The sequence below is a fragment of the Engystomops pustulosus genome, chromosome 1 (assembly GCF_040894005.1).
Source record: "Engystomops pustulosus chromosome 1, aEngPut4.maternal, whole genome shotgun sequence".
In the NCBI taxonomy this organism is placed as follows: domain Eukaryota; kingdom Metazoa; phylum Chordata; class Amphibia; order Anura; family Leptodactylidae; genus Engystomops; species Engystomops pustulosus.
Window position 1 is genome coordinate 40,248,990 of NC_092411.1, and position 27,728 is coordinate 40,276,717.

General features: G+C 41.1%; 1 protein-coding gene across 5 annotated transcripts; it reads right to left on the reverse strand.

The window, feature by feature from the left end:
* Window positions 1–3,555: 3,555 nt before the first annotated feature.
* Window positions 3,556–27,506, reverse strand: ZFYVE16 (zinc finger FYVE-type containing 16). Of its 5 annotated transcripts, none has more exons than XM_072139051.1 (18): window positions 27,348–27,506; window positions 26,211–26,315; window positions 22,387–24,230; window positions 20,864–20,960; window positions 20,214–20,312; window positions 17,635–17,786; window positions 14,979–15,225; window positions 14,757–14,879; window positions 13,923–14,078; window positions 13,137–13,361; window positions 11,999–12,081; window positions 11,671–11,775; window positions 9,484–9,634; window positions 8,753–8,833; window positions 8,378–8,540; window positions 8,158–8,263; window positions 6,626–6,793; window positions 3,556–4,687 (listed from the first exon to the last, which is right to left on the reverse strand). In XM_072139051.1, the coding sequence occupies exons 2-18, from the start codon at window positions 26,278–26,280 to the stop codon at window positions 4,526–4,528; spliced, it is 4,032 nt and encodes a 1,343-aa protein (XP_071995152.1). In that variant the 5' UTR covers window positions 26,281–26,315; window positions 27,348–27,506; the 3' UTR covers window positions 3,556–4,525. The 5 variants fall into 5 exon arrangements, with proteins under 5 accessions (XP_071995152.1, XP_071995123.1, XP_071995133.1 ...); XM_072139022.1 differs by having other exon boundaries at window positions 20,145–20,312; XM_072139032.1 differs by lacking the exon at window positions 27,348–27,506 and adding an exon at window positions 27,196–27,337 and having other exon boundaries at window positions 20,145–20,312.
* Between the last annotated feature and the right edge of the window lie 222 nt (window positions 27,507–27,728).

Consider the following 27,728-nt stretch of genomic DNA (forward strand, 5'->3'; position numbering starts at 1 on the left):
TTTGCCTGAAACGTGTCAGCTGCTAGGGGTGGCAGTACCCGGTGTCGTAGTAGTAAAGGAAGTCAATTTTTATCTTCATGAAGTCAAGTCTTCATGGCTGCAAGCCAGGCAGCAATGGTTCCGAGCATTGGAAGTCTATCAATCAGAACCCAGTTGGCAAAGACTGGTGAACTATGGGAGTTTTTGTTTTCGCGTCTTTTTTTTTTTCAACACAGCAACTAATCTTTTATTGCCTCCTTCATTCTAAAATGAACTTTTATAAATTATGCTGATTTATCTGAAGGGCTCTGCAGGGGGGAAGGGGGCACCTTTTTAGAGCTGTGCCAAGCTTCACAGGCTGCTACAATGTGCAGAAGCGCTTCCACCCGTTTCACTGTGTGAGATTACATAAGGCAGAGAGGTAGGAAGTGCTAAGCAGGTGGATGGAAAAATGCTCCTGCTCAGTGTAACAACCTCTTCTGCTGCAGCATAGATGGGCCGCAAAGCCCTTATGGCTCATTAGCATAGTTTTAGAAGTTGATTTTAGAAGGGAGAAGACCATGTGTAATAAATGAACAAGGGTCTCATTCTTGCTGATGGGTGGAGCAGGAGGACAGGTAAGCGTCCTGGGGAGTGTCAGAAATTGCTGAGTACAGAGCTCAGTTATCTCTTGCACTCACATAAACACTCAATGGCAGTATCAACTATAGTCAAGCGCTGTGCTCTGCAATTCCTGACATGTGTAAGGAGAAGTATAGTAGGTACAACCCATTCAAAGCAGTAAAGACAAACATTGCATATAAAAGTTGATCCTGGATGAAACTAACTTAAATATTTAAGGAAAATAGTAATAAATACCATGTGCAAAAAAAAATAAAACAAGAACACAGCAACATTGGCGAGTAATGCTACATATTCATTACTCATAACATTTTTTTGCATATGAATGTATTTTTTTATTATACATTATGATAGAGAACTAGGTACACAATGCAATGAAAATATATGCAATATAAAAATATACGTGTGCCTTCTCTAAATTATTGCTTGTGTAATTATAAATATACAAAGTAAATTAAATTATTCCTCTCATACAGCAATGTTGTATCCGTATATCGCTTTAAGAACCAGAAGGGATGAGGATGAACCTTTCGAGCTCTACCCAGGCTATACTTTGTGCTGATACAGACCCAATACATCTTCACATATGGAAAGGAAACAAAGAATGAAAGACATAACACACAGAAATTCTTCATGCAGTGTATTTACAGCCCTGGCCTGAAAAACTGGCCCAGCTTGTCTAGTGTGAAAAACTGATCCAGCAGCGTAAAGAAGGAGCTATAGACGCTTCATATTAAAGGAAATTATCACCAGGATGAAGGGTTGTAAACCAAGCACACTGACATACTGGTGTGTGCTCCCTCTGACAGGATCCGATATTCTTTTAGCATCTTATGCCCTTTTTTTTTTCTAAAAAAAAAAAAAAAAAAAAAAAAAGCTTTTTAAAATTTGCATAATTTTTAAAGCCTTTTTTTAAGAGCAGATCCTGCCAGAGGGGCACACCCCAATATGTCAGTGTGCTTGGTTTACAATCCTTCATCCTGGTGGTAGATGTCCTTTAATAAAGAAAGCTCATTTACATAATATATTGCACTAGGGGTACGAACCTCAAAAGATCAAGCTTGTTTGTACGGTGTGAGAATTATATAGAGAAGTCTTATGGTGACCAAATGTCTTCAGTAGATGTTGGCTAGTCACATATTCATTCCAACCTCCCCAAATACACAGCGGCAAAACTATAGGTTCTCTCTGATATTTATTTGTTCTCCGAGAGTTCTCTAGAGAAACTTCAATAGGGAAGAAAACCACCACACTTATAATGCAATAAGGTTAAAAAGGGTTGATCACTTTAAAGCTCATGTATTTTGTAATGTGTGTGTAAGTGTGGGGGGCAGGATATGAGGTAATTTACCAATATATACGTCTTTTGATAGTCCTGCTCTGCTTTCTTCATATGTAAAATGAAGCCTCCTGTCTTATACCTCATCAGCCATACATTCCTGACTATAACATGGCCACAGATGGAGGGTCATGTGATTTCTAATTGTCCATGAGCAGTCGCCCTGCCAGGTCCTTATGATACTATTCATTATTATAAGATCAAGGTCCTGGCAGGGAGATTGCTCATGGACAGACAGATCACATGACCCTACATCTGTGGACATTTTATGGTCAGGAATCTCTGGCTGATGATGTAAAAGACAGGAGGTTTCACTTTACATATCAAGAAAGCAGAACAGAACTTTTAATAGATATATACTGGCAAATTACCTAACATTCTGCCCCTCACACTTACACACACATTACATAAAACAAAGTGGCCAACCCCTTTAAGTTATATTAGATGTCCAGTCTTTACATGCAAACCTGTGGCCAATGATAGCCCTATCCCTCACCCTGATTGTGGTCAGAGTAGTAAGATATCTGGTTTTCCAACTATTTTGGGTTTAATCAAGATCTGTTCCTAAATGTTAATGCAGACCACAGTTGCGTGTGAACAGGGGACATATAAAGTCACTTTGTTGCATTGGTTTTCTACTGTACAGGAAAAGATATTTTGGGGTTAGGGATCTACAAAGTACATATACTGTATGTGGTTAAAGGGTTGGGTTATAAAGCCATAAATTGGTAGCTTATCGCTCAGCATCCAACAACAGAAGTGTTTGTGGAAATTCAACATTAACAATCTTAACCATCCATCGTCTGTAGGGGAAAGTCTGGAGCCCCCAGTATGTCATGTGTGTAAAGGGGTCTCTTAGAGTTTCTTTGAAACCATTCATTGTTATATTCAAGGACAAGCACAATACACTACAATATAAATAACCATTCTCACAATTTAGTGTTAAGAGTACAGTAATGCCACAATGATCTTCCCACGAGTTTGCTTCAGGGATTCAGTAGGACAGCCATATCCAGCCACAGCTTAGAAATTGTTCTTACCAGGACATTTAGAAAGATGTTAAAGACCATCTACCACCAGGATGATGGACTGTATGCAAAGGAGCCTGAGGTGCTCCAGACTCCAAAGGCGTTAATGGAACCTGGAGCCCCTCAGGCTCTTTTGCATACAGCCCATCCCATGTATGCACCATGGGAAAAAGATAATATAAATTCTTAAAGTTTTTTTTTTTTTTTTTGGAAGAAAATGGACTAAAAACATTACAATGACATAAGAAACGTTATTATAAGATGAAACAATAGACAAATAATTCATTTGGTATTGACTATGTCCCTACAAACAAAGCCATGTTTTGCCATAGATTCAAGCCTCGTCATTTCTCATGAATGTTTTTGATGCTGCTTCAATATAAAGTGACGGCAAATGTCAAGTTAATGAGGTTGTGCTACAAACAAGCACTAAACTAGCGGTAACCTAAAGACTGATGTAATGCCTCACTACATGGATAAAGTGATAGCATGTCCTGATGATGTGCCACTGTTTTATTACAAGAGAAACCCTCTTTTGAGGAGCTTAAAAAAAATAAAAAAAACAAATCTGAAAAAAAAGACACTCCCTGCCACTACCTCTCTTGTTTATGGGCTGTGTCTACTGCTTCTACAGGAGGCAACAATTTATATACTCTAAACAAGGCCGGCACAAAGGTGTTCAGCCTGTGGAAACGCACTTGTGTCTTGGAACAAGGACTGAACATAGTGCAGTGGATGGGAGTCCTTGCATCATACGGAAATATGATGCAAGGTCTCCCCATCTACCGACACCAAGAACTGTCACATTGCAGGTGCTGCAGTTTGGCAAGTCCTCGCACCATATTTCTGTATATTGCTAGGACTCCCATCCTGTGTTCGGTCCATGGCATTGGACAAGCATAGGATACATTTCCAGCAACGTTTGTGTGCAGCCAGCTTTACTTTGATGTGCCCAGTGCAACGTTCGGTCTAGAAAATATGGCGAACTTGGAACAGTTATTTCATGGGTCTCATTCAGGTGTCTCTTTTTGGCCTTTCTCATTTCAGTCAGACCCAATAATAAACACATTACATGCAATGACTGAGCCATTGATTTTCCCTTTACTATTGATGCCTATAGATACATTAAGTATTTTAAGAAAATTTTAGTTTATGATTCACTCAGTGACCCTTATATAATGGCTGTAAAATCAGTGCAGGCAGATTATAAATCCTATTAAACCCTCTTTCATGAGTGATCTGTTAATTTACTTACGTTTAGAATATGGTACAATAAAGTGACATTTGTTTCTTCGGGTCTCTCAATAATGGTTAAATAGTTATTAGTTAAAGAGGGAATAAATATTTTTGATTGGAAATCTTTCCTACTCTTCGCACAGAATATGCAATGTGCACAATTAGGATGGGATGCATCACAGAGCATTGTCTCTTACGGCTGTATATCAAGGAAACCGCAGTATAAAAAGTACAAGAAATGTCCAATATGCCGATAGGTTCATGAACAAGCTGGTAAGAGAGGGCCCAGTCCATCATACGACGCATGAACTAAGATGGTAAACTAACTAAGGCTCTCTATCAAGAAGAAGATCAGTTCCATTACCAGAGGTAATATGCTGGTGTCTGAGGTCCGGTTATGGATGACTGGGATGAGGGCGCTGTCTAGGTCATTTAAGTACAGCTGAGGGAGAGGCTGCCCACCTGACCCTGCCCGATACTCAACCTAAAAAGAAAACATAAAAAGAAACTATCATGAGCATGAAAATATTTCTAGAATGTACAAAATACATCTACAATTCCCACAATAATAATAATAATTCCTATATTTATATAGTACACACAGATTACACAATGCTGCACAGAGTTTGCCAAATCACTCCCTGTCCCCAATGGGGGTCACAATCTAATCAACCTACCAGTATGTTTTAGAGTGTGGGAGGAAACCGAAGGACCGGGAGGAAACCCACGCAAAGACGGAGAAAACATACAAACTCTTTGCAGATGTTGACCTTGAACCCAGGTCCCCAGCGCTGCAAGGCTGTAATGCTAACCACCAAGCCAGGGTGTTGCCTACAATGTGCGGTCAATAGCCATGCAGGTTGTACTATACAGTGTCCAAGAAGAAGGCCCTTTTTATATGAAGACTCTATCCTCCCTTCTCCTCATCTTCATGGCTCTAAACAAAAGACCACTCAAGTCATAACAGGTGAAGGGACCACCTTCTGGACACTTAGGCCCCTTCCACACTTGCGTTTTTTTTTTTGATGCGCAGAACTTGCATTGCATTTTGACCCATTGTAATCAATAGGCTTTTTCAGACTTTTTTTTAACGCGTGTTTAAATCTGGACATGCTCTACTTTTGCAAGTCACGCGCGTGAAAAACGCACCATACAAGTCTACGGAGACGCATCAAAAACGCATTGCACTCTGAGAAACTTGCAAGTGCAATGCGTTTTTCATGCATCAATTGCCATAGAAAAGATAGAGCTCAGTCCTGAGTCCATTTCACGCGCATTTTCTGTGCGTGAAAAACGCATTGAAATTGCATTGAAAATGCGCGTGAAAAACTGAGACACTGAACAAACTCTGACTAAAAACTGATTGCACTCTGATGCAAAAAGTCAGTTTTTCACTGAGCAAACCCTGACGTGATCTGCAACGCAAGTGTGGAAGGGGCCTTACAAATCACAGGTCCCAGGACATTATAAGGCAGACTGCACTGGAATGACCATTACCCAAGGTTATGCAGGTTTATACGGCTCTACTTGACTACAATATCAAATGATCTAAGGAGAAAAACAATCTGGTCACATTTATTGGGGCACATGTATCCAACGATTGGCTTAACTTTTTCTTTAATTAATTGTGCCAAACAAAGTCACATGACTTTTTTTGTGCCTAAAACAGTCTCCCTTCAAAGCTCACCATGGTCTAGTTGTCTGCATTGTTCTCAGAGTCATCACCTGAATCCAGATGTGAAAGTTGCAACTTTTTAAAAGAAGTCGCAAAAAGTCACACGTTTTGGCGCAAATCTAAGGCTGCCCCTGATCAGTCATAGAAATTAGCTTAAAACTGATTGCAATTTTTGTTTTAAAAGGTTGCAAATAAACTAAAGATTAAACAAACACCACATGTATCAATAAGGAAAAACAGCTAAGACACATCCAACTAGCAAAAAAAAAAAAAGCCAAGAAAAATCCCAAAAAACAGCTTTTTTATGGGACCAGCTGAGACAATAGCTTCTTCAATCCACCACTGGTAACATCTGTGAGCAAATATTATGGAGGATATCATTCCAGGTCCAACCATTTCTCATCTTTTATCCAGGCTAGAAGTGCTACATTCATATGTAGTTTTCAGCATACAGCATGAGTTCCTGAATTTTCCGCTGTACTGCGCAGTTTTTATGGAGCTTATATATTATCGGCCTCATAAGTTTATGTGCTGTTTGAGTCATCTTGATCAAGATTTTTTTAATTGAAGGTCCGAAAAAATGAGATGTAAATGTAGCCTTAAATTGTAATTACTTAAATCTATATTTATACATAAAAAGTTTTAAATTAATTTGAACAACTCCTTGGCATTTTATTCGTTCATCATACAATAAATAGGATACGAAAGGCAAGTCAGTAAAATCATGATGTAGGGGTGAAAGGTTACCATGTCGATATCCATAGAGACTCGTAGTCCTATCTTATTCATTCCACTGTTCTTCAAGGTCTTCAGATGTGGACAGAGAGCCGCTCCACACGCCGTTGCTATTTCTTTTGCAAACTGAAGGTGAGCAACTGCACTGGCTGGTTCCCGGTCTCGAAGAAGATAGAATACCTAAAAGATAGACATCATGGGGGAGATTTATCATTAGTCCTATATAGCTTCTTGCCGTATAATTGATGCAAATTTTTTCGCAAACATCGTTTTTGCAGGGTTTTTTTTAATAAGGAAAAAAAACGCAACTGTAAAGTCATACAATGGCGGAAAAAATACACCACAGAGTATCAACTGAGAATTTGGGGAGAGATTTATCTCAAACTTGTACAATTTTAACGCTTTTGCTCAATTTCAAAGTTTTTGCTCAATTTCATGTTTGAGGTGTCTGAGACAGAAATTTCTGAGGCAGAAATTGAGCGGATGTTAAATAGACTGGTGCAGTCTATTCGCTTAGAGCACACACAGCTGATACATGGCACACGCCGCCATTTTACCCGGGTATGGAATGGTACGGTGCCGCACGGTACTGCTCCGTGCGCCCATTGTTGACTAATGGTGGCCGTATATATGGCGGCCATATACACGTCCCCCAACGGCCGCGTGATTGTAGCCCAAGTCCTCCAGTCACTCAATATTGGGGTTCTCCTGGGTGACTACTACTAGCCCCTGACTTCTGATCTTTTCAGTTAGGAAAGATTAGCAACATCTTAATACGCAATAACTAATTTGTTGATCCAGTTACAGCAATCGGTGGTCCAGTTAATGGTTAACCTAGATATAGGTGACAGTCTGCATTAAATAAACATCAATTGGAAGCCCCCCAAGCAGTGAAAAAAGCATGGCTCCCTGGAGCACTGTCATTATAAGAACGGACTCGTAAAGTGCTATCGAACAGGATGGCGCTATATAAATATAGATTATTAAGTGAATGGCAGGGTTTCTCTACTAATACTTTAGCCCAGTCACTGGGAAATTATGATCCCCTTTAGTCATGATGGCAATGTGAGGGCACAGGAGCACATGCCTACATAACAAGTCAGACGGCATTACAAAGTGTGAACCAGTAAGTAAAATAACAAGTCTCTAACACGCTATGAATCACAGGTCACGCCAGGTTATCTTATAGCGAGTATTAATTGATCATAGATATTAATATATCATAGATATAAAGATATAAAAATTAGGCCATTTATTTCCATTAGCATCACAATGTGAGGAGCAATGGATCAAATAGTTGGATTTTAAGACACCCAATGCTTTTGTTATAGGGTAGATGGTACAATGCATGTATGGCAATGCCAGGAGGAATGGTTTCTGCCATCACATATCTACTGTACATGGAGAGACTTGTATGCGGATCTTACAACACAGTTTTTTTTTTAGCTCTATACAAAAGTGTCTCAAAGCTTCAATATTCAACCCAATGGTGTGAGATCATAAAAATATAAGATGCTTATAAGATGAAGTAGTCAGTCACTTACCTCTGTGCACTTCACAACCTTATCATGTGCTTCAAAATCTGTATCCTGACAGATCCTTTCACTTGGAATGCCTTCCATCGATTGTCCATCAATGGGGCTTACGATTCTGGAATTTATGATTATTACATGTAGACTGTGTAGAATACATATACATAGATATATATATTTTTTTAAACCTTCTGACCACTTGGGCTTTTTGATGCAGTTTTTTCTTTCTTACCCTTTATTTTTACTGTCTACAGTCTCCACCCAACGAATAGTCACTTCTTCAGACAAGTCTCCTGAATCTATTTTTCCGCAAGTTATGCGGAAGTCTTTTTTGTCCCTCAGAGCTTGCCGCAGGGCTTCCATCATCTCTTGAGTTATTTGTACCATCATTCCATCTAATAAAACAAAAAAAAAAAATCACATGTTCATACCCTGCAGACGTTATACTTATTTTTTTTTTTAGAGAAAGGCAAGACAGGACTTAATAAACTCAAAGGGACTTGGTAATGGGCAATTAGGGACACCTAACCACTAGTCCATAAGGACCTGTAGGTAGTTTAGAGCCCATAATAGCCCTGACAGGTTCTGTTTAAAATTTCCCACATACCTTCTACTATGCTAGACTTAGCAAGAAATCCAGATGAGGTTTTCAGGGCACCATTGAAGACAACAAAACTTGCTCCAGTAACTAGGAAAAAATATGAAATCAGAAAAATATGAATGCAAAATAGTATAAAAGAGCTGAATCACTTACTTTTTGAAAGGACTGTATGAACTATGACAACTATATAGTAAATGGGTTTTTGGCATTAAAAAGAAATTGATCCTTAGAATCCTTATCAATATTAAATTGGGGGAATGGTTCAGACACCTTGCACCTTCAGCTTCCCAGACTTAGGATGTCATACTCATCCAAGCCACGAGCTGCAATACCCAGCATGTCCACTATACACAGTACGGCACTGTGGTTGGTGAGCAGCAAAGAAATCACAGAATATATGTAAATGCTGTGGCCTCTTTAAAACAGTCTTAAGTTAGTCTTAAGTGCCATAAGACTAACTTCTAGTTTAGACCTGGATAATACCCGAGTTGAATGAATTAATACAAGTGCAATTTTGCTAATTAATAAAGCAACAAAGATTATTCACCAACAACTCAGAGAAACCATTACAAGCTATGCTACCTAATCCTTTTCTCATAAACTATTCATTGCGCATGTAAAAAAAATTTCAGGAAGGTCATGAGCAAAAAAGGTATGTCCTATTGGGATATAATATGGAGTAGAAATAAATGTAAGCAGAGTTCCTGGTACTTCCAGTATTAGTCCCAAGTCCTCACCTTTCCTAGGCTGTCCAGCAGCGCTGTTGGCTTGTGTCTGATAGATTCCATCACTATTCTGCACACAAACCAGATGGGAGTCCGCCTCTAAACTGAAGCTGGCACCGATGCTGATAACGTGCTCATTACAAGAATGAATCACTTTAAGAATCTTTAAAACACACAAAAAAAAAATATATATATTTTAAAACCAGGTAAATATCTGTCAGCAATCCAATAAAACACTCACACATAGGCCTCGTGTGCGTATCAAGGGGCACAGGTTGGTTGTTTGCAGCCCATTTGGGCCGCTCACACAGCAGAAAAGAAACTTGGACAAGAATAGGAGCTGCTCCTAGTTTTGCAGCTCGGGCAATCTGGAATCCACAGCTGTGTGAGAGCCCATAGAATTAAATGGGAACGTGTGCTGGAGGCGGAGACGACAGATAGCACATGTCCCCAAAATGTGTTAGGTTAAGTCTGCAGACAACTCAGAGTTGAACTAAAAACACACCACGGGTGGCTGTACTTCATAGCGGCACAATTACAACATTTTAAAGGCTGGGGAATGGAGATAGAAGGAGAATCAGCGCATTCCACATGTCGACTGATTAGTCTATGGACAAAGCATACGATACCACTGCATGCTCTGGAAAGTGGATTTGGTGGAGGGGAAATAGGCAGTAAACCGACAATGTCACTAATGTCCAAGGTGTGGACTAAAGCCAAGGGTATAATAGGTATCCCGAAGTATACATCTGACACTCCACTCTGGCGAAACCCTGCTTTGCCGGAAGTATTTAGATTGGAGGGTTTTTCCCCATGGGAAGCGAAAGGGGTTAAGACGCTGAAACATGTTTATTCAGAAGGAAACTTTAGGACATTTGAGGACATACAAGCTGAATTCCAATTGCCACATGCGTGGTTCTATCAGTATTTGCAAATTCGACATGCTTTTGAGGTACAGTCCAGGATAGAACAAATAGAGGTGGGCTCCAATGGGGCATTGAACAGAATATTGAGGTCAGGTTCTACTAAGGGCCTGATCTCATATTCTTATACAGTGTTATTAAACGACTCTATAAAAGATATTCCATTAAAATGTCAGGAACACTGGAATAGAGAGGTGGGCCCCATTGAAGAAGAGCAGTGGACTGAGGCCTTAGAATTGGTGCCAACCCTTTCACCCAGTGAAGCACGTAGGATGTCCCACCTATTTCTTTTACATCGAGCGTATAGGTCACCCCAATTACTATGTCGGATAGGAGTTAGGCCTACTTCAGAATGCCCGAGATGCGGAACTGAAGAGGCAGATATACTCCACATGATGTGGGGATGCAGGGAACTGGAGTCTTTTTGGAAATCTATATTAGAATTGACGCGTAAAGTTTTCTCCGTAACTATTGAAGAAAGCCCACTAGCATGTCTATTGGGAGTCCTGAAGATAGACAACCTGACAGAACCTAATAATATTGCAATACAAAGGTCTTTATATCAAGCTAGAAAAGTCATAGCTGCCCATTGGATTAGGCCTAGGCCACCGGACAAGAAAGAGTTTATAGACCGTTTGAATGCAGTAATACTATTGGAATATAGCACATATGTGAAGAGGAATGGGGTCTCTAAATTCGAAAAGATTTGGGGCAAGTGGCTAGATTCACCTGGTTTACCATCAAACTCCCTAATACGGCTAAGAAACAGCTTAGAATATCAACTATCACTGGCAAGATAAGTAAAGATAGGTTTAGGTCTTCTCTACTATGTGAATAAATATATGAGACCGGAAAGGTCTTGAAGAGCTGGCTCGCAGGGGTGGGTGGGGGGAGTTGGGAAGGGAGGGAGGGAGTATGTTACTAATAAGCATTCATGATAAAACATACATTCGGTAAGAGAAAATGGATACAATTGTAATTATCCTGTAAGGCTTTAATGTGTATCATTTGAGGTTGTATTATTGTACAAAATCAGAGCTTATTGTAAAGATATGTACATACTCCCCTCCAAGTTGCGCTTGTTGGGTGTGTGGTTTTTTGTTTTTTTTTTCTTAAAAAAATGTTTAATAAAAATATCTGATTTAAAAAAAATAACTAAATTTTCAAAAGGTTTCATGCAATTATCATCATCGTTATCATGAAAAAGGTACAGCATCAATGAGCTATTGGATGGCGAGATCTACCAAGTAAAATCCAATGTGCTCATCTTGCTCACCTCATTATGTCGTTTGGAAGGGATCCTGATGCAGCTTTTGCCCATCTCCATATGAATTGCCAAACCCTCTACATGTGGAATTGTGTACTGGTAATTCCTAAGGTCCTGCAAAGAATTAAAAAAATAAAATAAAACCTTGTCTATTGTCTAGGAATAATGCATTATCATTACTCATGGATGGAATCTGTAGCAGAAATAATACTGTACACAATTGTCCCAAATGACAGCTAACTACAGGCTGAAAACGATGGTCAAAAGAAAAACTTTTCTTTACTTTCTGCCAAAACTTTTACATAAAATTGTGTCACTATGAAACAGCAATACTCACGGTCAGTAAGTTTATTATGGTGTGTCCAATCTCTCCAAATACAGATTTTCGATGCCTGCGGCTTGTTACAGGGGACGGATAGACTTAAAGAAATGAATACAGAACCAGTTAGGTATAAGTATATCGGCTACAGACTAGACCCCCACTTGTAGTAGTTACCATTGTAGTCACTAAACCTGTAGTTGAAGCTACAGTTGAGTTAAAAATGACAATGGCAAAAAATGGCAATGACAATGCCAGTAATGTATTATACACAAGGTTATGTGATTCTGTTGTCTTGGTGCGTATTTATATAAATTATATAATATTATTATTATATAAAGTTTCTGAATATTTTTTTTTTATTCCTGTGGGTAAAAATGTAACCAACAACTCAGGATGGGTAAAAGAAAAAAAAAATAAAAAAAAATGATGCACTCTCTGAATCTCTGAATAAGTCGCTGAATACAACATGCTATCACTGTCTATGAATAGTGTTTGGTCACTTTTAGTAAATAATTGATATTCTTTGCGTAATAAAAAAAAAAAGTTTCAATATACATTCTGTATCAATTTCTCATGCTTTTACAGATCTCTGCTTGCTGTACTTCTATAGAAAGCTTCTCCATTTACTTCCAGTGGACAGACTATGTCCATGCAGGTGCACAAGCCGTTATCATCACAGAGAGTAATAGGAGTTGTGTGATAATAGCAGCTCGTGCATCTGCATTGCATCACATGGACAGATTATATCCGCTGTAAGTAAATAGAGAAGCTTTCTATAGAAGCAAAGCAAGCAGAGATCTAGAAAATCATGAGGAATTGATACAGAAAGTATATTGGAAAATTGTAAAACATTTACTTACACAAACAGTATAAAATTATTTTCTCAAAGTGGACAACCCCTTTAAGGCCAGGCTCACACCTTGTTTAGTGCCTTTGTGGTAAATGTCGTTGGGAATCCTTCTAACATATAACACAGGGATATGATGTAGGTGTATACAGCGGGACATGACCTTTTGGTAGCATTGCAAAGTATATGTGGATACATGTATACATCGGGAGTTTTACTGTTGTATACACAGAGGGTATACGAAAGATGTGATGTGAAAGTAGCCTATCTGGTTGACTGCTAAACCTGGAATGTGACACAACTTACCACCACTTTCAGCTCCCAATGTCAACATTAATCGAATTGGGAAAACTTTTGCCCATGGAACTTCCATTTTCTGAATGATAACCCCACACAAGAAAGGACTATTTGGTAAAGGCAGCCCGGTAAGATCCTGAAAAGTAGGTGTAAAAAACAGGAAGCCGCCATGATCCTTGCTGCCCAGAAAGCTCTCTGTAAATGTAATATTTTCCAAATTTCCTATATACTTTCCTGTTAAAACAAAAATTACTTTAGTAAGAATATGGGGTGATAGAGAGATAAGAATTATTTTTTTTTCTTAAAGGGATTCAGTCATCAGGATTTCACAGGTTCCGTTTAAGTATGCAGCACGCTGTATTCCGTTTTGGAAAGCCTCATCAAATGTATAATGTGATCTTTAAAGGGAACCTGTCATCCGGAGACACATTTTTAGCACTCCCCCAGAGACAGAGAAAAAGATATGTTTTATAGCACCTTTCAATGCCATGTGCTCTGCGACTAGGCCATTCGTCCCCTGGGAGTGGCTATAGAAGAGCTTTATTTTAGTGATATGTAAATTAACTGCAGAGGCTACTGGGGCGTGTACTAGCCTGGCTGGCCACTAGGAGCTAAGGATAGTATACACCCCTGTAGCCTCTGCAGTTTATTTTAGTAATATGTAAATTCAGTTTTTAATAAGTTAGGTTAAGTGCCAGGATTTTTATATTACAGATTAGGGAATAGACAACAGGAGGAATCTACCATCTACCATTCCTTTAAGTCCATATGCCACAGCTAGTATTTCCGCTATACCTTTCTGTGCCTCCTTGTAGATGTTTAGCATGAGCTTGAACACATCCTTTGGAACAGAGTCTTCATTCGGCAAGCAGTTCAATATTACTACAATTTCTGCTTGGCCTAAACCATGTAATCCATTAGTTGCGAAAAACCAACATTTTTCCGAAGCATCTAAGGGAAATATAAAATAAAAATGGACGGTTTAACATTTTTATGTCATGTCTGAAAGGGAGCTTTGAAAGAAACATGGAGAAAATTGTAAACACTGATGGTTTTTCATGCAAATTTCTATCAGATCTGAATCTCAGCATCACACAGTAATACGTGTGAAATATGTATGGCATCTGTAGGAAATGTTATCATGTCCCCCGATACAAGCAACTGTCCAAATCCCCAAAGCTACAAAATTCCCTGCATTAGGCTATATTCAGACAGCCATATGGGGGACGTATATATGGCCGATATACATTCCCTATAGATGGCAATGGGTGCACGACGCCCTATGGGAGCAGTAGGGTGCAGTACACGTGTGGTACCGTACCGCTCCTTACTCCGTGAAATGATAGGACATGTCCTTTCTTTTCACGGCATACTGCGCAGTGCGCCATATATCCCTATGGAGAGGGGCAGGGTTGAACAGCGCTCACCTCCTCCTCCCCGCGCGGCACCGTGTGCCCGCTGTGCCACGGTACGGCGGGCAATGGCAGTGTGAATCCAGCCTTAGACCCATATGAAGCCTATGAACACAGTCTGATCTCAAGTCTGACAGCAATCAGTTAAGAACATGTAAAGAGCACCAAAAATATTGCATCTATAAAACTAAAAGAAATGTTTTGTGTTCTTACTCACAAGTTACTAACTTGATGTTTACAAGCAAATTTGCATTCAGAATAAAGGTTATTGGGTTCGGCCCATCGTCTTCCAAAAGTAACATGACTCCTGCATCAGTCGGTCTATTTTCCACTACAGCATCTGAAACACACAAGATACAGAGGATCAATAATGCTGAATAAGTGTGTAAATGCAGAATCTATGCCATATCAATAGGAGCATAGACTCTTCAGCAGGTACCTTCACTTTCCCCAATGGTCATTAGTAGAGGAGGGAGGCCGCTCTCATCTTCTGGAAGAAGACTGACATCTCGGCTCACACACTTGTCGGTGCAGCACAGCATTCTGTAGTCTGATGTAGAAGACACCTTGAAGGCATTAGCCGTCTCTTCAGTAGCAGATACTGGAGCTATAGGCACCTCATGTGGAGTCTCCGATATCTCCACCTCATCAGACTGCTTTGGATTATCCACAAAAGATCCAATAGCCTGTGAAAAAGAATTGAGAAAAAGTTGTAAGGTCTCAGCTTATCAAACCAAAAATCAGAAGATTCAAGGGTGCATGGAGCACGAACAGGGAAAGGGGGGCAACCATGAAGAAAGTATACATCAAGTTGGTGAATGAACTTTGACATTGCATAATACGGACATTAAGAATTTTAACTGGTTTCCCATGGAATTACTGGAAATATTTATTTTGTACATTTACAGTTTATTGACCTACCCCCAATATCAATAATATGCAGCCTTACTTCTAAATCGTAGTAGTGAGACTCAGTGCCGAAGCTGCAGTAACAACTCAGAGAACAATGTGGTGCTTCTAGATCTGTGTGAGCTTTAGATGATCTACTCGAGCAGCGACAGGGCCACAACATCCCCCAGCCTCCACTATGACCTCCTCCCCGCAGCAGTCACAGTGCTACTAGTGCTCTCCCACTGTTGTGAAGGAAACAAATCTGCGCCCACTGAATGCACACTGGAACAAAGAAGAGGACAGCTGCTGCTTCCGGGGAACAAGTAAAGGTAAGTATTGGAGATGCCCTGTGCCTATCCTGACGAGCGCAGCATAGGGCAAGGAAACAAGAGCCAAGAAGAGTTGGGAATTTGACACTCGTGCTATAGATTATCAAATATCAATAATCCAGATGGCCTCTTTAATCTATACATCCAATGGCCCTTGTGCATGGCACTACATGGAAGTCCACAGGCTTAATTGTTGAAAAACATTAACAGTAGCATTAGCTTTTCTATAGGAAGTGGAGGCTACACTGTTACATACCTCCCTGGATAGTTTTACGACCTCATTTATAACCATATTTATAACCCTATTGTCACAATGCCTGGCTGATGGCTTACAACCCTGGTGGTAGATTTACTTTTAAAGGACACCTGTCATCAGGTCTGTGTCACTTGTCCTGTCACCTCTACCTGTTGGAGCAGCTCACAAGGATCCCATCCCAGCCTTTATCTAGTCAATTCATACATTAATCAGTATAAAATCATCTATTATTTATCATGTAAATGAGGCTGGTCACATGGTCAGAGGCAGTGATGTCACCCCTGTTACCCCTCCCCTCTCCTCCCCCTGCTCAAGTCTGTGTGTAATGTATAGTAAAGCATGGCTAGTGTGTGTGCTGCATCTGCTGACATGCTGCATCCTCCTAATATACAGGTGAGAGACACAGACATCAGCTACACAAGTACCTGACATGTTCTGCTGTAACATGGCTGCTGCCTGGAGCTGCTGTATCTGTCCTATACACACACACACACGCACACACAGGCTTCAGGGGGTGTGGCCACCAGCACCAGGAAGCACATCATTATATAGCCTCACATCATTATACAGGCTGTCAGTCATGCACTGGGGGTGTGGCTGTGCCTCCCACTCATGAATAGAGTGGACAGCTTGAATATGCTAATGCTTCATTGGACATTTCACAGGTCATTTGCATACAGCTTTAGGACCTCATTGCTTAGGTTTACAGGCATGTAGAGGGACAATAAAGGGATAGAGGTAATGCTCTCTAATGGCAGTTTATGAAAATATATTTAGTTTAGGGGGGTTATTTTGCATGACGGGTTCTCTTTAAAGAAGTAAAACAGTTCTTTCCATAAACAATAATCCATGTGTATACTACTTAAAGGGCACCTACCACCACAAATCTACCTATAAAGGTAGATTGGGTGGTAGGTGCATCAATGGGACGTGAGGATAGCCCTTTTAAGGGCTAATCCTCACGTCCCCTCACTTTTTTGGTAACTTTTATTCCACATATATTTAAATTTACTTATGCGGCTACCGGGGCGTGGAGTAGCCGCATATGAGATTACATGAGGCGGCTACTCCACGCCCCGGTAGCCACTTTTCCCCTCCTACTCACCCATCTTCGGCGCGCAGCTCCGCGTAGCTGCGCGCCCTCGTCCGGCGTCCCTGCCGTCTGCGCATGCGCAGAAGAGCAGGCCCGCGCCTGTTTCGGAGCAGTGACCGCGCAGGCGCGGGCCTGCTCTTCTGCGCATGCGCAGACGGCAGGGACGCCGGACGAGGGCGCGCAGCTACGCGGAGCTGCGCGCCGAAGATGGGTGAGTAGGAGGGGAAAAGTGGCTACCGGGGCGTGGAGTAGCCGCCTCATGTAATCTCATATGCGGCTACTCCACGCCCCGGTAGCCGCATAAGTAAATTTAAATATATGTGGAATAAAAGTTACCAAAAAAGTGAGGGGACGTGAGGATTAGCCCTTAAAAGGGCTATCCTCACGTCCCATTGATGCACCTACCACCCAATCTACCTTTATAGGTAGATTTGTGGTGGTAGGTTTCCTTTAATGCAAAAAAAAAAAAACAAACAAAAAAAACAAACAAACAACAAAACACATTTACAATTACAAATAATCTCACCGTGGCAGGGTCTGGTGACATTGGTGTTACTGGACTCAAGTCCTGAGGAGTCTTCTTGCCCACTGCAGCAAGTTTACTTGTGTCTGCAACTTCTCCATTGGGTAACAAGCCGTCAGCAAACCACACACGCTTCTGTTCCTTTGTATTCATTCCTGGAAATAGGATTAGAAAAAAAATAAAAAATATAAATGTAAATTACGTCCAAATCAGAAACATCAATAGCTTTTAACACACTGTCAGGGATGAGTGCAGTCCATTAAAGGCCAAATATGACGCACTGCCAACTTTTTATAAATCTCCAGATGACTGTAAGATCTCCTATACGGAGGCAGATATGGATCCTGCACGGAGCTTGTCTGCTCAATCGTGAAACCTCCTTGGCAGATGTGACAGGCAGCTCGCTGTTTACTATAAACCTGGATCCTCATACGTCTTGTGTAGTCAGTAAGAGCTGCTTGTAGCTGGTCAGTACCACAAAAGTGGATTAAAAAAAATAAATAAAAAAATAAAACCACACACACACCCTTAGTTCAATATAACCCATCCTCTACTTAAACTTTGTGGCTTTCCTCTTGAAGATGTATGAATAAATTGACAACTGTGTGATACCATTCCCTTTTATAAATACACTTATCTGACGACTTGCTTTAAGTTTTCGTGTCAAAATGTTAGCACAAATCTTAAAGTAAAATCTGCAAATAACCCCTTATACCTGCACACAAATGTGTTTTTTATGCACAGGCTATCCAGTCATTTATTAACGCGTTGCAGGAATTCTTTGAAGTGTATTTTATGTACATACCAGAGAGTAAAGAACACAATTATACATCATGTGCTTACAATGGGGCTGTAAAAATGCCATTTTATCGTTTAAAGTGCATGTGTCACCAAACACACGTGCATGTAATACGGACCTGAACACAACGCTAGAAAGCTGAGCCGTGAATTATGTTAAAGGGAACCTGTCATCAGAAACTGGCCTAATAAACCACCAGTATGTTGTCAGGTTGTCAGTTGAACAGCTTGATCATGTGCCTTTCATGGCCCAGGGTGGTTGGATCATCCAGAAAATCAACTTTAAAGTGAGATGTAACTTACATGTATAAAGTCAAGGAGGTGGGGAGTTTAACATTAAAGCCAAGCTCACCCTGCCTCGGAGCACCTCCTTCCCTGTGATTGACACCATGTGCCGGACTTTAAGGAGATTATTGAACACATCTCCTAGACGCAGAACTATCAATTACAGTGAAGGGGGCATTTAAAGGCAGGGAGAGCTTGACTTCAGTGTTAAACTCTCCTCCTCCTTGACTTCATAAAACCAATTTTCATCTCACTTCAAAGTTGATTTTCTGGATGATGCCGCCATACTGGACCATGAAAGAAACATCTTCTAGAGGGGTTCCCTTTAATATCCACCATCAAAGGGATAAAGAAAGTATTTTAAGCTATATAAAAAAAAAAAAAATTTAAAGCTGAGAATGGATTTTGCACAAGTGCACTGACGATACCTGGAGGGAGATTTACTAAAATACAAGTACAGGCGGTCCCCTACTTAAGAACACCTGACTTACATACGACCCCTAGTTACAAACGGACCTCTGGATGTTGGCAATTTACTGTACTTTAGTCTTAGGATACAATAAACACCTATAACAGTTATCAGAGGTGTCTGCAATTAAGCTTTATTGTTAATCCTGGTTCTAATGACAATCCAACATTTTTAAAATCCAATGGTCACAGAGACCAAAAAAAATTTGACTGGGGGTTACAATGATAAAGTATACAGTTCCGACTTACATACAAATTCAACTTAAGAACAAACCTACAGTCCCTATCTTGTATGTAACCCGGGGACTGCCTGTACCCATATAGTGGCGGATCTGCATGAGCATGGATGTGCATGCATCTTCGATGCACAGGATAACAAGCTGATTGCTGGGACCCCCACTGATTATGAGGATGTGACCCCCAGCAACCAGGGGAATGGGGCCTCTGTTCTCCCTAATGGGTGGAGAGGCAGATTGCGTATGTGCCCTGCCATTCCATCCACTAGTATGAGTGTGTAGGAAATGACACTCCCTTACATGGTCTAGAAGAGCGTCAGAGATAACTGAGCACTATTGAATGGAGTGACAGGACGCATGCATGACATGACACTGAACCCAGACAACCGTTATCCAGAATGCAGAGGGTCCAGTTCTCATGATCATTAGGAGTCTGAAGAGTCAGACCCACTCCAAACAGCTTGTCATCCACTACCCGATCCCAGGGACAATCCCCATGCCAAAAAAGGAAGAGAACAGCAGCTTTGTTTCCCAGCACTGTTGCTAATCTATCTACATTTAGGACAGTGCTAATAACTCTCCTTCATTTCGTCTTGCCTTGTGCATGACAAGAATCAGTTCTGCCTGGAGTTTTCCTTTGTGTATATATACAAGTGTTTATTCCTCCTTTGTATAAGTGCTCATGTTTCCCAACCAGTTATTTTCCATCTACTTATCATGATTTACCTTCAGCTCCTGGTTGTTTAAGTAGTGAGCCAGGCACCAAAATAGCTGGCGGAGGAGAGTTTATTGTACCTGCTGCCTGTGCCAGAGGAGGGATGGTAGAGTACTCAGGGGGGGACGTGGGGTTTGGACTAGGAGTAGTTGGGCTCATCATCCTCTTAAAGGCCTGTACTAAAGGAAGGGAAACAAAACACAAGACTATTGACAGGGATACACTGCGTGTAGCAGTCTAAGTGTGAAGATTTCAGAAAAGATATAAGGAGAGGGAGGAAAGCTTCACCCAAGATGTAGAAGTACCCAGAGGAAGAACTGTAGAAACAGGTAGAAGCAGCAGAGTCCTATGAAAAGAGTGTGTAATGACCGACATCCTCACAGCATCCAGTACACCCCGCTGATAACAGGCGGCCGTCATTGGAGGCTTAGGCGTAAACAAAATCTATTGCTCTGTGGACATGGCCCCTAATAGGATTTGTATTTTGACTTTCTTAAGTAATAAATTTAAAACAATATATTATAATGAAATGTATAGATCTGACACTATTGGGATTTCTGTATCAGGAGGTCAGTGATTACACCAAAGGTTAGTGAAAGAGGAATGGGAATAGTAAGAAGATCAGATGTCACATCTACTGGTGGTTTAACCCCCCCCTGCCTTAGAGGCACTGGGAATCCACAAGTAAAAAGTGTGGCCACGGAGTGTGATAAGTACAGAGGATCCTTACCTTTAGTGATAGAGTCATAGCAAACCACACAGACTCGGGCTTCTTTCTCCAGGTACTGGAGCCGGCTCTTCTGACTACAGCACACGGCACAGAAAACCTGAGTAAACAAATTACATGGAGAATGAGGATGTGTTTTACTGGATTATACATCTCTCATCTAGGAAATTATATTGATGATTTACCAGATGACTAAAAGGGACAACGCCCAGGACACTTACCGTAGGTTTAAAGAGGTTCCCTCATTCCCTATATTTTGATGAGTGTACATTCAATTATCTCACGGGTATTAGTGAAATAGGAAGTTAGACAAGATAAACACCAGGTATATAAAAGATCGATACATAAATATCCTCCGACTTCTATGGATTTATGTATCAACACATAATAAAACCTAAGTCAATACAACCTCATATAACAGATTCTGCCGTGTCACTATTAGACCAAAAAGGAAGAGAGATGTGAAAAACTAAACTACATCCTTGCTGCTTACACAGGAGTTAAGTAACAGAACGGTGCTGGTAATCTAACACCCTTGGTTAAGTGATAATCAGCAAGTGGTTTGCTGGTCTGGGGTATTCAGGCGTTTATTCACACAATGCCAAGAAAGAAAAGACATCAGCAATGATCTTAGAGAAGCAATTGTTGCAGTTCTATTAATCCTGGAAGAGGTATAAGGGCATTTCCTTATGATGTGACTTCCCAACAGTGAAAATATTTCCAGAAAATTAAGCCCAAAGTCAGATATTGTGATGCTCAGGGAAACTGCAAAGAATTCATGGTGTACAAGTCAGACTCTACAGGCCTTAGCTCGGTTATCAATGTTCACTTTCCTGATTGTTCGATCATCCATTGGTTAAGCTTGACTGAAATTGGGCCATGCAACCACACAATGATCGCAAGCACAAAAGCAAATCTACAAGAGAATGGCTAAGGGTGTTCTCATAAGTAGCATTTTTAAACACATCCCCAAAATGCATGAGTTTACATGTTACCATGCATTTGGCTGATTTGAAAGCTGGGTTTCTTCATTGCTGAAAGTGTAAGCAGCTATGAAAATGTTAAAACAGCTACTTACGCTTCCAGCAATGATGAAAAAAATGCTTTCAAATAAGCCAAACTCATGGTAACATGTAAAAAAACACATGCATTTCGGGGATGCGTTTAAAAATTTGTGAACACACACCAACAGATCTATGTAAACACCAAGTCAAAGCAATGTTCCTCCAGAACAATGTAATCCAATAACATGAAATTATTGCTGCTAAAAGGTGGTCTACAAGGCATAGAATTATTTACACGTAAAAAAGCCATGTGTTAATAAAAAAAATAAGATAATGTGCTGCTAGTTCCAGAACAGAGGTTATAGTTCTAAATGCATTTGCATCTTCCCTGATGCACTTGAATTGCGTTTCCAAAACTACAATGTGTGAACACGTCCTGAAGAAAGAAGCCTTTTTCTCCCTTATGAAATACAGTAAAAAATTTTTGCTTTTTAATAAAGGGTTAGTAATCATTGGACTTACTTTTCCGCAAGCTCTACAATGATGTCGCCGTTTAGTGAAGGTGAACCTGGTGCTGCAGTTCATGCAGTTTGGAGCTTCAGAATCAGGAATCCAGGTCGGCTGCCTCTGACCCAGTACACAATCTTCCATTGCCTCGTTCCCCGGTCTTTCCACCGCATCTCTCACGCTGAGCTCAGGACTGTCATCAGTATCTTCATTCACTGATCCTTGCAGAGCGCGGTCAGGCGTCTGATCGGTAACAGTCCGTGGTAAAATCTGATTATTTAGCCTTTCAGGTTGGGCAAGGGCCAGAGTCTTCGGCGGCTGGTTATACAGCTGCTTCGGCCTGGCACCTCCAATGTGAGACACCATAGTAGCACCGGTAAGATTCCCTTGATTCTGAGGTGCAGGTGGTGAAGCTGCTTTATTCTCTGCAGCTTCGACGACGAGGTTGCCCTGTGCTTTTCCTTGATCTATTACCTGAGACTGTAGCCCATCATCACTAGCGCTAGTCGCCTCTGATTCAGCACAAGGTGTGATGGAGTCTTTCTTTGAAGGATCACCTTCCTCACCAAGAAAAGCATCCAGCTCTGCGTCACTGATATACGTGTCACTTAACAGCAGGTCATTATGGTCACTTATGAAATCATGTAATATAGCGTTCTCAAAATCAGGGCTATAAATATTATCGGTATGGGCTGGGCTCACAAGAACGGGCTTGCAAGTTACCATTGTTGGCATTTCGTTAACCGGTTGAGAGGTTCGGTCAGTTTGTGGCGGCTTATTTTCATCAGCAATACATTTCACTGAGGGCACAGAAAACACAAGTGCGAGTTGGGTTTGATTCTCAAGATCATTTTGGGTGACTACTCCTGAGGTTTGGTTATTAGGCGGTATGAAAGAGTCTTTGATAGACAAGTCACTACTTTCTGTAGTAGAGGATGCCGAAGCCTTGTATACTTCATCACTGCACTCCGCGGTGACCACGCTAGCGATCACAGGCTCCTCCACAGGCGGACATTCATTCTGGCAAGCACCTAAGTTGCTATAAATCTCCCCTGCCAAGCCATAATCCGCACTTTCAGGGGCAACTAAATTTGCAGTCGAATTTATTTCCTTTGGCTCATAAGTCAATGTATCAGCCTCCGGTACTCTCGACTCCAGCTCCTGCTGATCTTCTGGCAATGCCTCATAACAGAGATCATCGCTTACATAGCCGTCCGTGCTGGAGGAGCTAGAAGTACTAGTAGAGTCAATGCTTGAAGCCATGTCAGACGCTTCCCTAGCATCGTCCAAGTCATCCATAAGATCAGAGGTGTCATTGATATTTGTATTACTAGCCTCAAGACTTAGATCAAGAAGATTGGATTGGCCTTCAGGTAACTGGGCCGATTCCCTCCTGGAGGCATCTACTTCCTCATTTCCTAATGCAACGGTGTGATCTGAAGCTGGAACAGTAAAGAAAGCTGGGTCAGATAGTAACTCGAGGTCAGACACTACACTCGGCTGGGCGACCTCAGGGATTAATGACTCGTTGCTACTTGCTGTATGAAGGAGGCTGCCCGTGTCACTGATAAGGTCACATATGGGGACACTAGTTCTCCCGGTGCTTGATTCATCTTCATTAGACTTTCCTTCCTCTACACAAGATAAAAGATCTGGTCCAGTGACATTCCTCTCGGCTTGTGAAACGGGAGCTACTTCCTCATTCGCATGGGCAGGAGATGGAGCGTCTTCATGGCTGCTGCCATAGGACGGCTTCCCGGGAGCGGAGAGATCTGGCTCCAGGTACAAGCTACCTGAGGAAAGAGCACTTTGGTTGGGGGCGAGAGGTGCATCACGGGGGTGGTAGGTTTCCAACTCGTCTGTATATAGAAAGAGACAGAACAGAATGTTTACATACACATAATACTGACTCTAATCTGTTTGGGTATAAACATTTTCTACTACTGCTATGTAACAGTACACACACAGAGATTAAATATGTACATAATCTTTAATTTGGTGTTTTTTCAGTGAATGTACCAATCTTCCATTTTACAATAAAATACTTTGTGCTAAGGAATCATAATAAAGGTCAAGAGAATTTTTGAGGGGAATTTCTCAGTTTTCCAGTTACAAATACAATGAAATATTTGACCTTGTAGGTGAAGTGGTTTCATGATAAGCATTCCTTTCCTGTGAAATTTTCAGACTGAACGTAGAGAACATTTGTTTGAGTTTTCTATTACATTTTGGTGCACCCAAGGTCAGGGACATCATCGCTTGTCCAATTTTAGCCTCCAAAGCCAATCCAGTTCGCCTTTATAAACTGGACACAAAAAGAGTGCACCGATCTCAGGTATGTGTAAACATAAAAATTAATGTTTCTCTGAATTAAAGGGGTTGTCCGGAATTTAAAAAAAATAAATTATGGCTGAGGAGGCTGTAAAAATAATTTAAATGTTTATATTCACCTCTTGCGGCACCATCCGTCACTGCCGGCCTCTGTTTATAATCAATGGCCAGCGGTGATAACGTATCTACAGATGTGTTTTTGCTACAGCAGGAGTGCAACGTCGGCCTCTGTATATACAAACAGAGAGGGGCAATGAATGGCAGCGCCTCGTCTGAACAGGAGCACCAGTGGAGGAGAGTATAAGCTCTTTATTAATTTTACAGGCCCTCAGCTATATAGAAAATATTCTGTATTCCTGAAAAACCCCTTTAAGGCCATACATATATCTATATAATTTTTTTACAGTGCACCTGCAACTTTAATATTCACAAATATTGGGGTTTAGAATAACTTTGCCCATTATCCAAGAATCTCCCTGGATATGAGATCACTTAAAAATAGAACACAATGTATCATAGTATCTGTGGACAGAGGTAATTGGGCTCCACTTCAGGGCAGATACAAGAAGAAGTTAGTTTCCATTCTCTTCACCATTGGTGAGAAAGATTTTTTGTCAAACATTTTCTGTTCTGTTTTTAAAGGGGGAATCATATGTGACAATTTGGTAAAATCGTTGTAACTTTGGAGTTACGCTTAAGAAAGCTATGATTACCACACAGGATACTTCACTTACAAGGCTACTACGTTTAGTTTATAAGAAACCTGGGAGCCGACACATTTTCTATTAACAACCCTTTCTTCTATTTCCTGCAGAAGGAAATACAGGGCTCAGGTCCCTCAATCCAATCCCTTAAAGGGAAACCGTCACCAGGAGACCAATTTTTGGCACTCCCCTAGTCCCCACAGAGCATAGTACATACTGTGCCAAAGCGTTTTTGTATTAAAAATTGGTTTTTCAGAAAAAAAGATATGTTATATTGTACCTTTCATTAGCATCTGCTGTGTGACTAGGCACTCGTCCACTGGGAGTGGCTGGAAAGGAGCAGTCCCCCCCTCCCCCCGCATCCTTGGGAAACTGCTCCTCCATGTGTCCTTTTCAAATATATGAAAACACCCATCACTTGGCTTAGAAACGCCCCCTGCTCCTCTACAGCCAATCCTGAGTGTGGGGAATTAATATATTTGAAAAGGTCACATGGAGAGGCTGTTTCCCAAGGGGGGGGGGTACTAATGAAAGGTACAATATAACATATCTTTTTTTCTGTAAAACCTATTTTTTATACAACACTCCAAGGTCATCACTATAGATAGACAATGGTATTAGTGGAGGAGACATGGATATAACTATTGATGCAAGTGGTGCTGCAAGACACAGAATGTCATAGGAAGTTCTGAAAGATGACCCAATGACTGCAGCAAAAGAAAAGTGTATTAGTGTAAACTTGGGGCATTATACTTATACTGGTAAACTTTGCTATTTGTGAGCATCCCCATCAACAAGCCTCACCTGTATTCTGCTCAAAATCATCAAGCAGCTTATCCAAATCAACAACTGCTGCTTGAAAGTAAGTATCCATCTTCCTATGTATTCACAATGCGTCTTCTTTGGCACCTGTAATAAAACAAATGACAATTTCTAAAATATGTATTTCTGGCACTTATTCCAGATATTTATGGCACACCATTATGAGGGGGGGGGGGGGGGATAGGAGCCTACTGAGGATTGCTACTTTATTTTAGTGTCTTATTTTACTCTAAAATATACAAGAATTTTTACTGATGAACAGATAAAATACAAGTTTAATGGATTTGCCGGGATCCAAAACATTGAAGCAAGTTGGCAATTAAATAGGGGAAAGATTTACATTGCTCCTACAGCAGTTTTCTGGCATAGAAGCAGTAAAATAGAGGCAAATTCTACCACAGTGCAAGAATCTGCGATTATAATAGCGACTACGCCACCTCCCCACCATATGGGTGTGGAGGGTGCTTAGAGGGGCACAGAAGTCGGTGGAGTGGGCAGGCTCAGGTTGAAGCCCCGTGCCTGTGTACTGCGAGCTTTGTCTGGCGGCCAATGTATCTAAGGCTCTCTATGTCGTCAGAGGGAGATGGGCACGGGCATATGATAAATGCCCCCCATAATGTCTATAGGCCACAAGACCTGATTGCAGCTCATTCTCATACCAGTTAAAGGAGCCAAGCTGCAATACTAGGCACAGCCACTATACTAAGTATATATATATATTATGTTACGTCTCTAGCCAACTTATAAAAGAGACTTACATATGCACAAGAATTAAAGCAAAGTATATACATAGGTATATAAAGATACTTACGCAAAAAAAAACAAAATATATAATGAATTGTGACAGAGATACACAACACATGGGGTACACACATGCATTCACACATATAGAGATATACAGTGCACATGTGAATACTTACACACATACACAGTATATACACATACCCATGTACATTACATTTCTCACTTGTTCACAGGGACTACTTCATAGACTAGTACACATCCGCGGATGAGGCGGATAACACAGCCCTGGCATTGCTGGGTGACTTTATCCTTGTACATGGCCCCCGTGTACAGTGTATGGCGCGGAGGCCGCAGCACAGGTAACACAGCGCTCACCTCCTGAGTCACCCCGGCCTCATCCTGTCCCTCTGCCCCTCCAGCTGCGCTTCTGCCTCTCAGAATACTTTCACCTCTGACGTCAGCACTCTCCTCCTCTCCATCATGTGAGTGGAGAACGTCGTAGTCACATGACGGTAAGAAGTGCTGCCGGTCATGTGACCTGAGGACAGGGATGCACGTAGTGATAGAGCAGTTAGAATTTATACAGTGTTATGTAGCTATAGGGGCGCTGAGGAGATCACATGCGGTGTCCTGTAGGCAGCATGTTATAGAACAGGAGGAGATGAGCAGATGGTGATTAGATATGCTATCTGCAGGAAGTAGGTTAGAGCAGGAGGAGTGGAGCAGATTGTACAAAGTGTCCTATCTGCAGGCAGC